The sequence below is a fragment of the Ceratotherium simum genome, chromosome 7 (genome assembly GCF_057802395.1).
Source record: "Ceratotherium simum simum isolate JZ-2026a chromosome 7, ASM5780239v1, whole genome shotgun sequence".
NCBI classification, from domain to species: Eukaryota; Metazoa; Chordata; class Mammalia; order Perissodactyla; family Rhinocerotidae; genus Ceratotherium; species Ceratotherium simum.
In genome coordinates this window covers 6837021-6849532 of record NC_141906.1, presented here as the reverse complement: position 1 = coordinate 6849532, position 12512 = coordinate 6837021, and the positions used below count along the sequence as shown (strand labels likewise).

General features: G+C 36.5%; 1 protein-coding gene across 3 annotated transcripts in view; it reads left to right on the top strand.

Moving 5' to 3' along the window:
• LUZP2 (leucine zipper protein 2) overlaps positions 1–12512 on the top strand; it is a 437390-nt gene that overhangs the window by 318202 nt on the left and 106676 nt on the right. For all 3 annotated transcript variants that reach the window (XM_014783619.2, XM_087433081.1, XM_087433080.1), the window contains one exon: positions 7516–7578. In XM_014783619.2, the coding sequence (XP_014639105.1) occupies positions 7516–7578 (63 nt within the window). The remainder of the gene's footprint in view (positions 1–7515; positions 7579–12512) is intronic.

Here is a 12512-nt window from a genome sequence, read left to right as displayed (position 1 = left end):
GGTGTGAGGTGATATCTTGTTGTGGTTTTGATTTGCATTTCCCTGGTGGTCAGTGATGTTGAGCATCTTTTCAGGTACCTGTTGGCCATCTGTATGTCTTCTTTGGAAAAATGTCTATTCAGTTCCTCTGCCCATTTTTAAATCAGATTGTTCTTTGTGGGATTTTTTGATTACTGAATTGTATGAGTTTTTTATTTTCCCTATAAAATATTGTGTAAAATTTAACTGCTAATTAATCCCAGGAGGGGCAAAATTTAGATATGCTATTGAATTTGAAATCCAAAATTCTTCCTACTTTATTTTTCTAAAGAGTACATCTGATCATGTGACTTTTATGCTACACCTTCAGCATCGTGGCCTCAGTGGCATACAGGGCCTTATGTGGCTAATCCCAATGCACCTTTCCAGCTCCACCCTTCAACTCTTTCTCCAGGACCTTATGAATGAGTTCATTGAACGTCCTGTGGTTCTAGTGCACAGGCTCTTCTCTTTTTCTTGCCATTTCCTATTATTAGGTTGACTCCTTTATACATCTAAAGACAGCTCATTGTCACTCCCTGAGTAGATGCCTCTCCAGAGCCTTTGAGTGCTACTGTCAGCCTCCTTCATGGATGTGAACTCCTTGAAAAGAGGGATTGTTTCAACCCCATGTCTAGTACATAAAAGGTCTTTATAAATGTTGACAAGAACATTAATGCTGTTTTCCTAAAGTTATTTCTGGAGCGAATGGCATCTCCTATATTTAGCCACATTTTTTAACCCATAGAGCAGTCTGGTAATGGAAAGGAGTTACTAATGACAGCAGAAGCAGGTTCCGTTTCCAAGAGAATTGTCTATTTTAAAGGAAGAATGAATAAGACATAGAGACACATACCAACGAGTGCAATGACTCCCACAGTAAACTTTTCCTTATCTATAAGAGAAATTACAGGTCTCGTTAGCGAGAAACTTATCTGCCACCTTCTAAAATAATAATATATATAAATTATGATGCTGAAACTCTGAACCTTCTTGAAGTGTTGTCCTAATCATCAAGAAGCATTATTCCTTTTGTTCTCTATATTTTTCTCTATTAAAAATGTTTTCTACGGGACCAGGCCAGTGGTACAGTGGTTAAGTTTGGCACGCTCTGCTTCAGCGGCCCTGGTGTTCCAGGTTTGGATTCTGAGCGTGGACCTACACCACTCATCAAGCAAGCCATGCTGTGGTGACGTCCCACATACAAAATAGAGGAAGATGGGCACAGAGTTTAGCTCAGGGCCACTCTTCCTCAAGCAGAAAGAGGAAGACTGGCAACAGGTGTTAGCTCAGGGCCAATCTTCCTCATCTAAAAAAAAAAATGTTTTCTAGTTTAAACAAAAAGGAAGATTGCTCTTCTTTATTTGTACAAGTTGAAATGAATTTTATTGGAATAATAAAAGCTAATGTTTATTGAGTGCTTACTATGTGACAGTACTATTATAAATGTTTTGCCTATATCATTTCATTTAATGCAACCACCCCATTAAGTTGGTCATAATAATTACCTTGTTTGACGGATGAGAAAACAGAGGCAGCAGAGGTTACAAGACGCATCCCAAATCACAGAGCTTATAAAAACGTGGGATTCAAGTACAGTTGTTCAGTCCCAGGAAGCCAGGCACTGTGCTGAATTATATCCACACTATTTGAAAAGTGATCTTGTAGGGATGAGATGAGGCTAACTAGCACACAGAATGTCTAACTAATTTACTCAGTAAATTAGAGTATTACAATTATATCTTACCTGACCTCAGAAAAAGTCATCATCTCATGTCCCTCTTGTCTCCTCTCAATAGTAGGACAATAGTTCTGAAGCTGCAGGAAGTTTGAGAGATGGCTAGATATTCTCCATTATTTCGCATAAATGGACACTGAGTGTCTAGGGGTTAAATGACTTACACTAGATATTAGAGCTATTTTGGTGCTAAGCTAAGAATAAAATTCTCATGAAGCACTCTTAAATTTTCTAATGAATTAGAACCAGGTTCAATATCCATCCTCTTCCTGAGATAACCTCAGTGAGAAAATCTTTGAGCACTGGTAAAACTTTTGTTACACTTGCAACCAATTTAGAATTCAAGTTGTCAAGGCCAACACACAACTAGGGTATCTGCCATCACTTGGATGATGGCATGGCTGTCTGGTGGCTTTATTCAAATGTTTATAGAATGACTCTATCACTCACGTCTACTCAATTCTAAACTTTCTGTAAAACTATAAATATTAAAGTAGCAATTAATCTACATACAGATTAAATCATAGCATTATATTTAAACAAGGGCGTGATTTGGAAAAAAAATGAAAATATTTGGTTTCAACTAAGTGTCTTTCTTGCTATCTATATTATATTTTCCTATAATTCTGAAGAGAGTATTTTTAAGTCTTTGACCAAAGGTATTTCAGTCGTATAAAGCTCTGCATTTATATTATGATATAAATAGGTGGCTGATTCCCTTTGGCCTTTTTCTTCATTATCGATTTGAAACTATTTCATAGACAATTTTATCTCCTTCCATTTTGAAATTCTACTTTTTCATTCTATGGGGCTTAGAATAAATAAAATGCCATATATACCTTCCTTATATTCCCTAGTTTCTATACAGCTAAGTTTTTATAAATGGGAGAAAAAATTTCTCCCCTTTATTGACCTCTTCATATCATTTTGAAACAAGAACTTTGGAATAACAGTCTTTAAATTTTCAGGAGTCATCAATTGCAAAGTGGATTGTCTGACTTAACCACTTTCTTGGGATGGGGAAAACTATAAATACTAAATGAAAAGTGCATAATGTTGTAGACCACATCCTGATTTCAGAAACATTAAAAAAGTGAAAAAGTCGTGCATCTAAGAATTGGCGAAATAAACTCTCCTAGTTTAGAACTCAATCCAGTACTCTATCCCTTTCCTGAGATGTCCTCAGTGAGGGACTCTTAGGGAATTTGTAAAATATCATACCATCTGCTAATATTTTAGAAGCAAAGTATTCATGTTACGTATTTATCTCTAAACTTAAAACAGGATATAAGATTTCCAATTGCGAAAGGACTTATTTGAAAGGGCATGCCCATTTCCCAGGCACTTTAAAAACACATTCAAACTGAAGCAAATGTGATCTCAAGCAGCCACATGCAACAATTCCCGCACAATCCGTTTTAGGAAGTTCTAAAACAGGAGAGGCTTTCCACAGCAAGACACAGCAATCTCTGGTTTTAGTTTGAATACCACTGCAGGTGTTTTTACTTTTGGTTTACATTAAATTGCACCTTGGAGACATTAACACATGTTTTCAGCTGCCTGGCAGCAGTGGTATATTTTATTTAAATCCAGAAAATAATATGAGAAACACATTTACATAATTTATTATATTTAACAATCTTAAGCGGTCCCAGATTCTGACTTTCACCATGGCAATTCATTGACACTGCATCATTCCACCTTGTAATTAAGTAAAGTGATTTACAGCCGCACAGTCACTTGTTACAGTAACTCTATTCCTGCTGTATAATCGTGGATGCCTCCTCCTACTTGGTTCCTGCCTATTTTATGAGCTTCTTCCACAGCCTTTCTCTTTACTTTATGTGAAATCTTCACAATAAGTTCATATTTTGCTTGATTTACCTGTTATTCGTGTCTATTATTTGCAAACAAAACTCCCAATTAATACTTAATTTCCTTTGAAAGCGCTATGTAAAATGGAGACTCACAGTAATTTTGGAACTTTTACATTTACATATAGCAAAATTATAGTGATATACTAGATTTGTATCTTTTTCTGTTTTGCAACCCAGAATATTTGTTGAGTTTGAGCTACCATTAAGCTGTACTGCAAATGTGATGTTTTAAGTTCCTCGGCAAAAATCAAAACTTGATTAAGCAGATCTATTTATTAAGAAAGATTTTCTGTTACTATTAGATTTGAGTTTGAGTTTGATAATAAAGGCACTGGGAAATAGTAAATGACATTTTTAGGCAGGGCTGACACATTTACAAGCTGGGTTCCTAAGAAGATGGTAGGGACATTTGTTTTAAGCTACCCCAAATTTGTACAGCATCCAATAGGGAGGCATTTCCTAAGCAGGTAGTAAGCAAGGTCTGCCTTACATTTAGCAAAGCCAAAATAGATGGATATGTTTTCTGCCCACATTGTGATAAGCAGTGGCATTAGCATTAGACATAAGTTTGGTTACTTGGTTGTTCCTCTCTGCTATTCTGAATCCTAAGGGAGTGATAGAATTACATGATTGTGTAAGATAGGGTGGGCAGAAAGATCTAAGAGTGGTGTGAAGAGAGCAGAAGGACTGGTGCTAAAAGTGTATAACTGAAAAACCCAGGAGTACGCTAGCTTCAGGCAAGGCTGTATGGAGGGAGGCAGGGCCCAGGAACGTCACCAGGATTCAGCATTTCTCTCTCCACGCTCAGTGCTCTTTTTCTATATTAGATCTATTCTCAGATAAGTTCTGACTTAGTAACGACCCTCAGCACCTTTTCCTCAGTAATTCTTGAAAATAAAAGATTTATATTTGAGTTTCATCAGCAGTGTTTATGTTACTTTACCAAATCTGGAGCGAGACTCTGATCAGCTGGGCTTGAGTCGTATCCTTTGTGTTGATATGGTGGTAGAGTGAGTGTCACACAAGCCGCCTGGAATACAGCATGGAAAATATTTCTCACAAGGAAAATCAGGGTATGATTATTAGAAGAAGGGATAGCAGAACTGTGGCAGGCAGAAAGTATAGACATTTAAACATTTGATGACTCTTTGAATCTACTTTTCTTTCTGTCCACTCAAGTGATGCATGATCATAATTGGGTTCTGGCATTTTGGGTGTAATTACATGTTTAAATTGTTATTCTAGATCTTGTAAAAGCGTCATTAGGTTTTTAAGGATGCAATCCATTGTTTGGAGGGTAGATGAAGTGATACAAGTCTGATTACAAAACTGCAAAGACTATGTTCTTAGTGCCTAAATGATATCAAGCATATCATAACTCTTTATGGAATTAAAGAAGAAGTCTGATCACTAATATTGAGTGGAAAGGTTAAATCAGTGAATTATCTGGGAACCAGAATTCCCTATTCAGTGTCGTCCATGTTTCTGAGGAACATGCCATCTAAGAAGAAACTCAGTTGGGCCTTGACAAGTCTCCCTTATGTCCCACAATTGGCCCCATTGTGGGCAATTATAATTAATTTTTCCCAGTTCTGGATATATTTCAAAATAGTGAAATACACAAATTCTTAAGCTCTGGAAATGACATTTCGCTTAATGGAAACATATTGCCTTATACAGTTGCCCAGAATTACCAACTGCCAACTGCCGGAGCAGACTGTGCACACACAATATAATCGCTGCTCATTTTTGTGTGTCTGCACGGATATCCACCTCGAGGAGTAGCAGTCTTCCCCGTGCCGATCCAGGTGCATCGTCCAAGTCCATCGTAAACGTTTCCAGTGAAATAACGTTCTATTCACTGCTTTATCACCTTAGAACTGAACAGAAAGAACAAAGAACAGAATGAAAATAGAAAGAAAGAGAAAAGAAAGAAAGGGGAAAAAACTTTAAGTGAAAATACAAATTTTAGGTAGTACAGAGAACATACATCAATTTTTAAATATTTTATTAACTTTATTATCATTTCTAATAAAGTTACTCAGATGTGGATGGTTTGTGTTGGCACATAAATCCTCATATCAGATGTACTTCACTCATCTTTTTCAATTTTATTTATTTATCTTAATTTTGTTTTTTACACATGTTAACTTTTTATTTGAAATAATTTTTGATATATAAAAGTGCATAGCAAATTAATACAAAATATTCTTGTGTATCTTTACCCCACACCTGTAATGTAACATCATACAGAGTCATAATACAATTATAGAACCAAAAAATTAACGTTAATACAATACTATTAAGCAAACTATAGACCTTATTTGAGTTTTACCAGTCTTTCCACTAAAACACTATAACAATTAAAAAGGTTAAAGAATTTAATTATCAAATATCTAGAGGTAGTGAAGCTATCTCTATGTACAAAAACAGTAGGAGAAATCAAAAAAGGAAAAATAGACCATGCTATTAGAAAAAAATTTAAGATTGCATATGTCAAAAATATCACAAATAGGCATGAACAGAAGGAAAACTAGGGTATTTTTAAACATACAATCTGAGCAACACTGCAGTTAGAACATCTGTATGTTCCCCTTATTGTAGTTTAGAAGCTTTTAAATATAGTCATAATGTACATTAAATTCTCTTTAAAAATCCTAATTTTGTGCTTTGTGTTATGATGAGTACAAATATTTGTAAAAACACATTACTTCAGTGAATCAAGATAACTCCTCATTTGTGTAAAACATTTCATGGTATTGAAAATCTAAAAGAGCTTTTTAGAATTTCAACTCTTAGCTAAAGAGGAAAAATTAAACATAGCTTCTTTCAAACAGGCAGCTGTACCCTCTCTCTCCATGACAGGAAAATAAAATAGGAAACGATGTTCAAAATCAGGTGGGAATTGTGAGCGAAGAACTCTTAAATTCAATGCATTCATTCCTTCAGTGATTCATTCACTCTACATAGTTTGGTTCAGTTTGCTGATGGTGCTCATCAAAGTGACTCTCTTTAGAGTCATTATGTATGAGATGTGCTTTATCATCGCATTGTTTGCTCCTGGAGAGACAGGAAGAGGTCTAAATCCTGTGGGCTTTACAAAGTTTCCTGCTCTCCCTTAACCTGCCTGTCTGAAAGTCCCTCAGTTACTGGGACAGAGACAGAAAAGCCTGAGTATACTGAGGCCGATATAAGTGACCAGCTGTCATGGTTGAGATTCAGATGACTAAAAACCCATGGCCTCCATGTCAGAAGTAACAAGCATTTGTCAACGAATCTAGGTCAGTTGTGATAGGTTCAAAGGGTTAACATATCTGTCTGTACTCAAGCCCAGCAGAGAGAGTACACTCATGAGGCCTTGAAGAAGAAATGGCTTCTGGGCACCAAGAAGCCCTTGGAGTGCAATGCACAGGGGTCAGGAATGTAAGCGGACACGACACTATGGTCTTTAAAGGGGAGGCAGACCCTGATGGGTCCGTGACTACAGAACACTAGGGTCCAAGTTGACCAGCATCCGGATGAGAGTAGAAATCAATGCTTGCTGTTTTAGAGGGGTGGTTTCAGAAATTGGCATCAATTGCAGTTTATAAAATGTTTATAAAATAACATATATAAATAAAATAAAATAGAGTTAAATGTAAGGCCAAATAAAGTTCCACCTTTTTAAATGAATGTGCTAATGCTAATACATCAAGATTTTAATTGAATAAAAGAAAGATTCTTTTACATTGCAGATTCTACTCAGTTTATACGAATCCATTACATCTCATATTATGCAGGACTTACCTGTGAACAAAACATAGAGAAATGCTGTTGACATATTTAAGAAAGTTATTAATATTTTATCACTTCTTAGTAGTAAAACTATGTTTCCTTTCTCAGAATAAAAGCTTGAAAAACAAACTCTTGTCAGGAAACAAACTGTGTGGCATCCATGCAGAAGAGGTGAGTAAATGTTCTCTTCTTCTAGCTTCAACTGAATAGAAACAATATTAGTGCCAGAATTTTTTTTTTTTAACCCAGACATCTGGTGACTTTGTTATTCCCTCTAACATAAATGCAAACATTGGAATAAGAAAATGAAAATATGTTTTAAACTTTTAGGTATTTTTGGATATTTTAACATTGCATATCCAAAAAGAAAAAGTAAGCCAGTTAAGAGTTACTTTTCTAAAATGATTTTCTGGATTCCTTCCCTAACCTGATTATGGGGATTTTCTTAACAGCAAATGCCTGGAGGTCCATGAAATTTTCATTTTTTGTACCATCTATGCGATGTCTACAAAGTTTGGCAATGACAATCGACTGTCAGAATGAGGATTCTGGAGTCGACCATAAACCTTAAGAAACAAATACATTCATTGGTTCTACTTGCTGGGCAAAAAAATTGTCTCATGCATTTTTTAGGATGAAAAAAAGTCATTCTGGTTAATTCAGGTTTAACTAAAATCAATTTCCTGTACTCCTGATCTCTCAGATCTATCTGTACTTTATGATCGCCTACTTAATGTTGTAGCTCATAGTCAGTAATTCTTAGGGATAGCAATGAGGTAGTAGAGACAGTGTGGTGGTAAGTGATTATACCTCAAGGAGAGGAGACAAGTTACTGTGTTAGTTGGATCCTCCAAGAAGCACACACAAAGGTGGGATTAGTTGTGCAGGGAATTTGCTAATGGAAAAGCCTGTGAATGATAAGGAACAGGCATGAGAGTCTTCATACCGCAATGCGGATCTGACCCCGTGAATGAAAGGGGAAGGAAAGAGATTTGAATAGAACAAGAGCAGTTTACCCCTTGTTCCATAACAGTCTAGAAGTAAGGCACAGAGCTGGTGAAATACCTCTCTCATCTCCTAAACGTGGAGCCATTTTTCTTTACAAAAACCTTTTTGTGTTACTGTCACCTTCTAGCAGGAGGGACAGGGAAGATTACCTGGTGACTCATGAGCATTGCTTTTTAGGAACCCCACTAGGAAGTGGAGGCACATATCTCATTATAGCCTATTTGCCAGGGTCACATGCCTACCAACTTGGAGGGAGTCTGGAAAATGTCTTTAGGTTGGTGGTCATGTGTCCATCCAGAACTTGAGACTTCTTTTATTAAAGAAAGTGAGAATCCTCCTTGATGGACATGTAAATTCATTATCATAAATACTGAAGTTAGAGTCACACATGCAATATAATCATCTATTTATAATGTCTTTACAATAACGTTGTGTATGAAATGAATAGAAATCTTCAGTACATAGACACTAAAGGTTGATGCCCCATAAATGAGTAATCAAACTGAATGGCTTGTAGATATGAGCCCATGTAGTGTTTCTTTCATTGTACGTTTCTATTTGGATAGAAATAGGCTCTTATATTGTTTATATTTGCTCAGTTTCTGGAAGTATTACATGTGTAGTGTGCAGTTTCTGGATATTACTTACAGGAGGATAAGCAAGTGGAAGTAAGTTTTGAATAAGGACTATCTGGATTGAAGATCCACTCTGAGGTGGTTGACATGTTCCCAGGGTCCCCACAACACTCACGTACATGAAAGAGAGATGGCTCCCAGGAGAAGGTGTTTAGGAGGGGTTTAGAAACAAACAACAACCTGCATTTTTTAGCCCCTTAGTTCAAGAATGCTTCCTATTAGCAACCTAAGTGCCCGTCAAGGGATGAATGGATAAAGAAGATGTGGTATATATACACAATGGAATACTACTCAGCCATAAGAAACGATGAAATCCAGCCATTTGTGACAACATGGATGGACATTGAGGGTATCATGCAAAGTGAAAAAAGTCAGAGGGAGAGGGTCAAATACCGTATGATCTCACTCATTAAGTAGGAGATGATAACAACAACAAACAAACACATAGAGACAGAGATTGGACTGGTGCTTACCAGAGGGGAAGGAGGGAAGGGAGGAGGGGGAAAGGGATGATTAGGCAAATGTGTGTGGTGATGGATGGTAATTAGTATTTGGGTGGTGACCATCAGAACATGATGTAATCCATGCAGAAATAGAAGTATAATGATGTACACCTGAAATTTATACAACGTTGTGAACCAATGTTACCACAATAAACAAAAAAAGGAAGAATGCTACATATTTTTTATTCTTCTCTATTCCTTAGAGCATATGTTATTTCTGCATTCTTATTTATGAATTCCTAGATGCTTCATATATTAGCATTGTATAATGTTGACTTGAATTGATGTATGTTCATTATAATTTATTCATTTGCCCTATCTCCTTATTTATTTATGGAAAAATTTGGAGTTTAACATTATGGGTGATGAGAGAGACATACATTTTTTTCTGCCATGACAACACTTCAAAACACTATTGTGGCAAACTGAATTATTTGTTTTCCCACTGCCACCACCAAAACAAAATAGCAGTGTCTTCTATTGGTTTAGCAGCTAAAAAGGAGCTTGTCTTCTAGATCAGTGACCCTAAACATTTTGTATTCACAGACGAATAAAACACCCAAGTCCCATCGACACATAATGGATTGCCAGTGTTTTAATTTGCCAAGGCAGAATATTAAAAACATTGGAGGCTAGGGGCTGGCCCTGTGGCCAAATGCTTAAGTTCAGTGAGCTCTGCTTCGGTGGCCAGCGTTCGGTTCCCAGCTATGGACATACACCACTCGTCAGCAGCCATGCTGTGGCAGCAACCCACATACAAAATAGAGGAAGATTGGCAAGGTGTTAGCTCAGAGTGAATCTTTCTCAAGCAAAAAGAGGAAGACTGGCAACAGATGTTAGCTCAGGGCCAATCTTCCTCAGGAAAAAAAGTTGGCATCTACAACAAATACCACTACCATCATCATCACTATCATTTTAAGAAAGAAATTGAATATGAAACTGTAGGAAAGGAAAATATCAGAGCCTAGCTAAAATGTTCTATTGTGGCCACTTTCCTTGTCTTCTTTACCTTCTTCATTTTCTTTTTATTATAATTATAATCATAATCATCATCACAAACTTTAATTTCACTGTGGACTTGTGAAGACTTCATGACTTACAGGCACCAACATTTAGGTTTGCATTTAACATCACTAATATAGTTAAAAGAAAGTTACTAAGGTTCCCAACAGTAGTAATATCTCAATTGTTTGAAGATTACCCCTCCGACAAGTCTAACTTTTCAAAACGATGCTAACATGCTAAAAGAAGACAGTCAAAGAGTCAGTTGGGTGGGTTTCAAGTCAATGTAGATGACAAAATAGAGATGCACTCACTCAAAATGTATTTATTCTTACTTTGCGTACTTTCACCAGATATTTAGAGGGATTTTGCTTTTTAACTCACTGAAAATTAGAAGGCTGGAATGTACAACACATAGAAGTGATGAGTGATGAGGTGATGAAAATTCCTAAAAAATTATTTTTAAATAGCCATAACTAAGCTCAGGAAATCTAGTTGTTCATGTTCACTTAATGCAGAAAAAAGACGTATAGGTTTTATTATAAATGACTCACTGCCTAATAGAAAATTGATATTTTAATAATTAATCCAAATTATGAAGAAAAGTTTAAATTATATTCTGTACATTCAGTATGAGTATGCATTAAAAAAATGAGCACCCAAAATGGTTTAAATGGGTCCTTTCTAACACTTAAATGATAGAGCATCAGTTACGTGGATGAATAGAAGTGAAGTTGGGCAAATTATGCACACCATAGGTAGTAGTAATCTCTCATTTCCCATTGATGTTGGTCACATTAGTTTGGGGAAAAAAAATGAAAATCTGTTTTCCTAAAAGGCTATTCTGGCTACAAGTGAGTCCTGGACAGCAGATTGGAACAGCAGGGAGAAAAAGCCAATCAACCATTCATTTGAAGTTGGAAAAGATAACAGCAGTGGTCCTTAACTGAAATCAGTAGCACAAAATTAAGGATAGTCATGAAAACCAGGAAATGTCTTGAAGATGAAGTTAACATAATAAGAGAGAGACATGGTGTCTGAAATATTATTTTGGGAAATATTGCATGAGGAAGAGCAGAGTTGTAGTAAATGTAGGGTTCTGAAGTAGAGCTATAAATTCAAGGGGCTGAGGACTCAAGTGTGAGTTTTCATACTTAAGAGCCAGTACCAACCATATACACAAAATGATGGCTCTTTGTCTTCTTACGCATTATGTCATTCATTTCACTTTCACTAATCATATGAAGAAAAAGAGGATGCCTTTTTACGGAAATGGAAAAACAGTCACTACATTGTAAATAGTTATAGTAATTTGTTTGTAACAAATTCCTGCTGCTTCTGGGTATAGAGTTTACTTGTATAATCCCTAATTGTTAATATGTCCCACTCTTTCTCCTTTCCTCCCTCCCTTTCTCTCTCCCGCTCTCCCGGCCCCCTCTCTCTTTCCCTCTGTCTCTTTCTTCCCCCTCTCTCTCCTCTCTCTCTCTCTCATTGCCCCCTCCTCCCCTCTCTTCCCCTCTCTTCTTCTCTGCTGTCTCCTCTTCTTTCCTTCCTTTCTTATATTTTTCATTTCATTTTTTCTTCGTTTTGTTCTCTCCTATCAACTTCCTGACTCAACAGATCATGAAATGCGGTTGGCTCATGATAGGGATGTCTGTGAAAAACTGGGTTTCTAGCATTAGAGCCTTGTGGTGGTCTAGCATTTACAATACTTTCAAGATTCTCCTCTAGTTGGTGGTGCTTCTGCATTAGACAGTGATTTCGGAATTGTAACACCATCATGACACAGCTTCTCACTGTGCAAATTCTCCTACCGTGCATGGTTAGAAATGTTCTGAGTGTAATAGGAAACTGAATCACAGTACATTTGCAGTTGGTTCAGTGGAAGCCTTAGTCAATATATGCTTGGAAAATTATAATATTTCAAAATCATGAGTGGGCTTTATTTGTTAAAAAG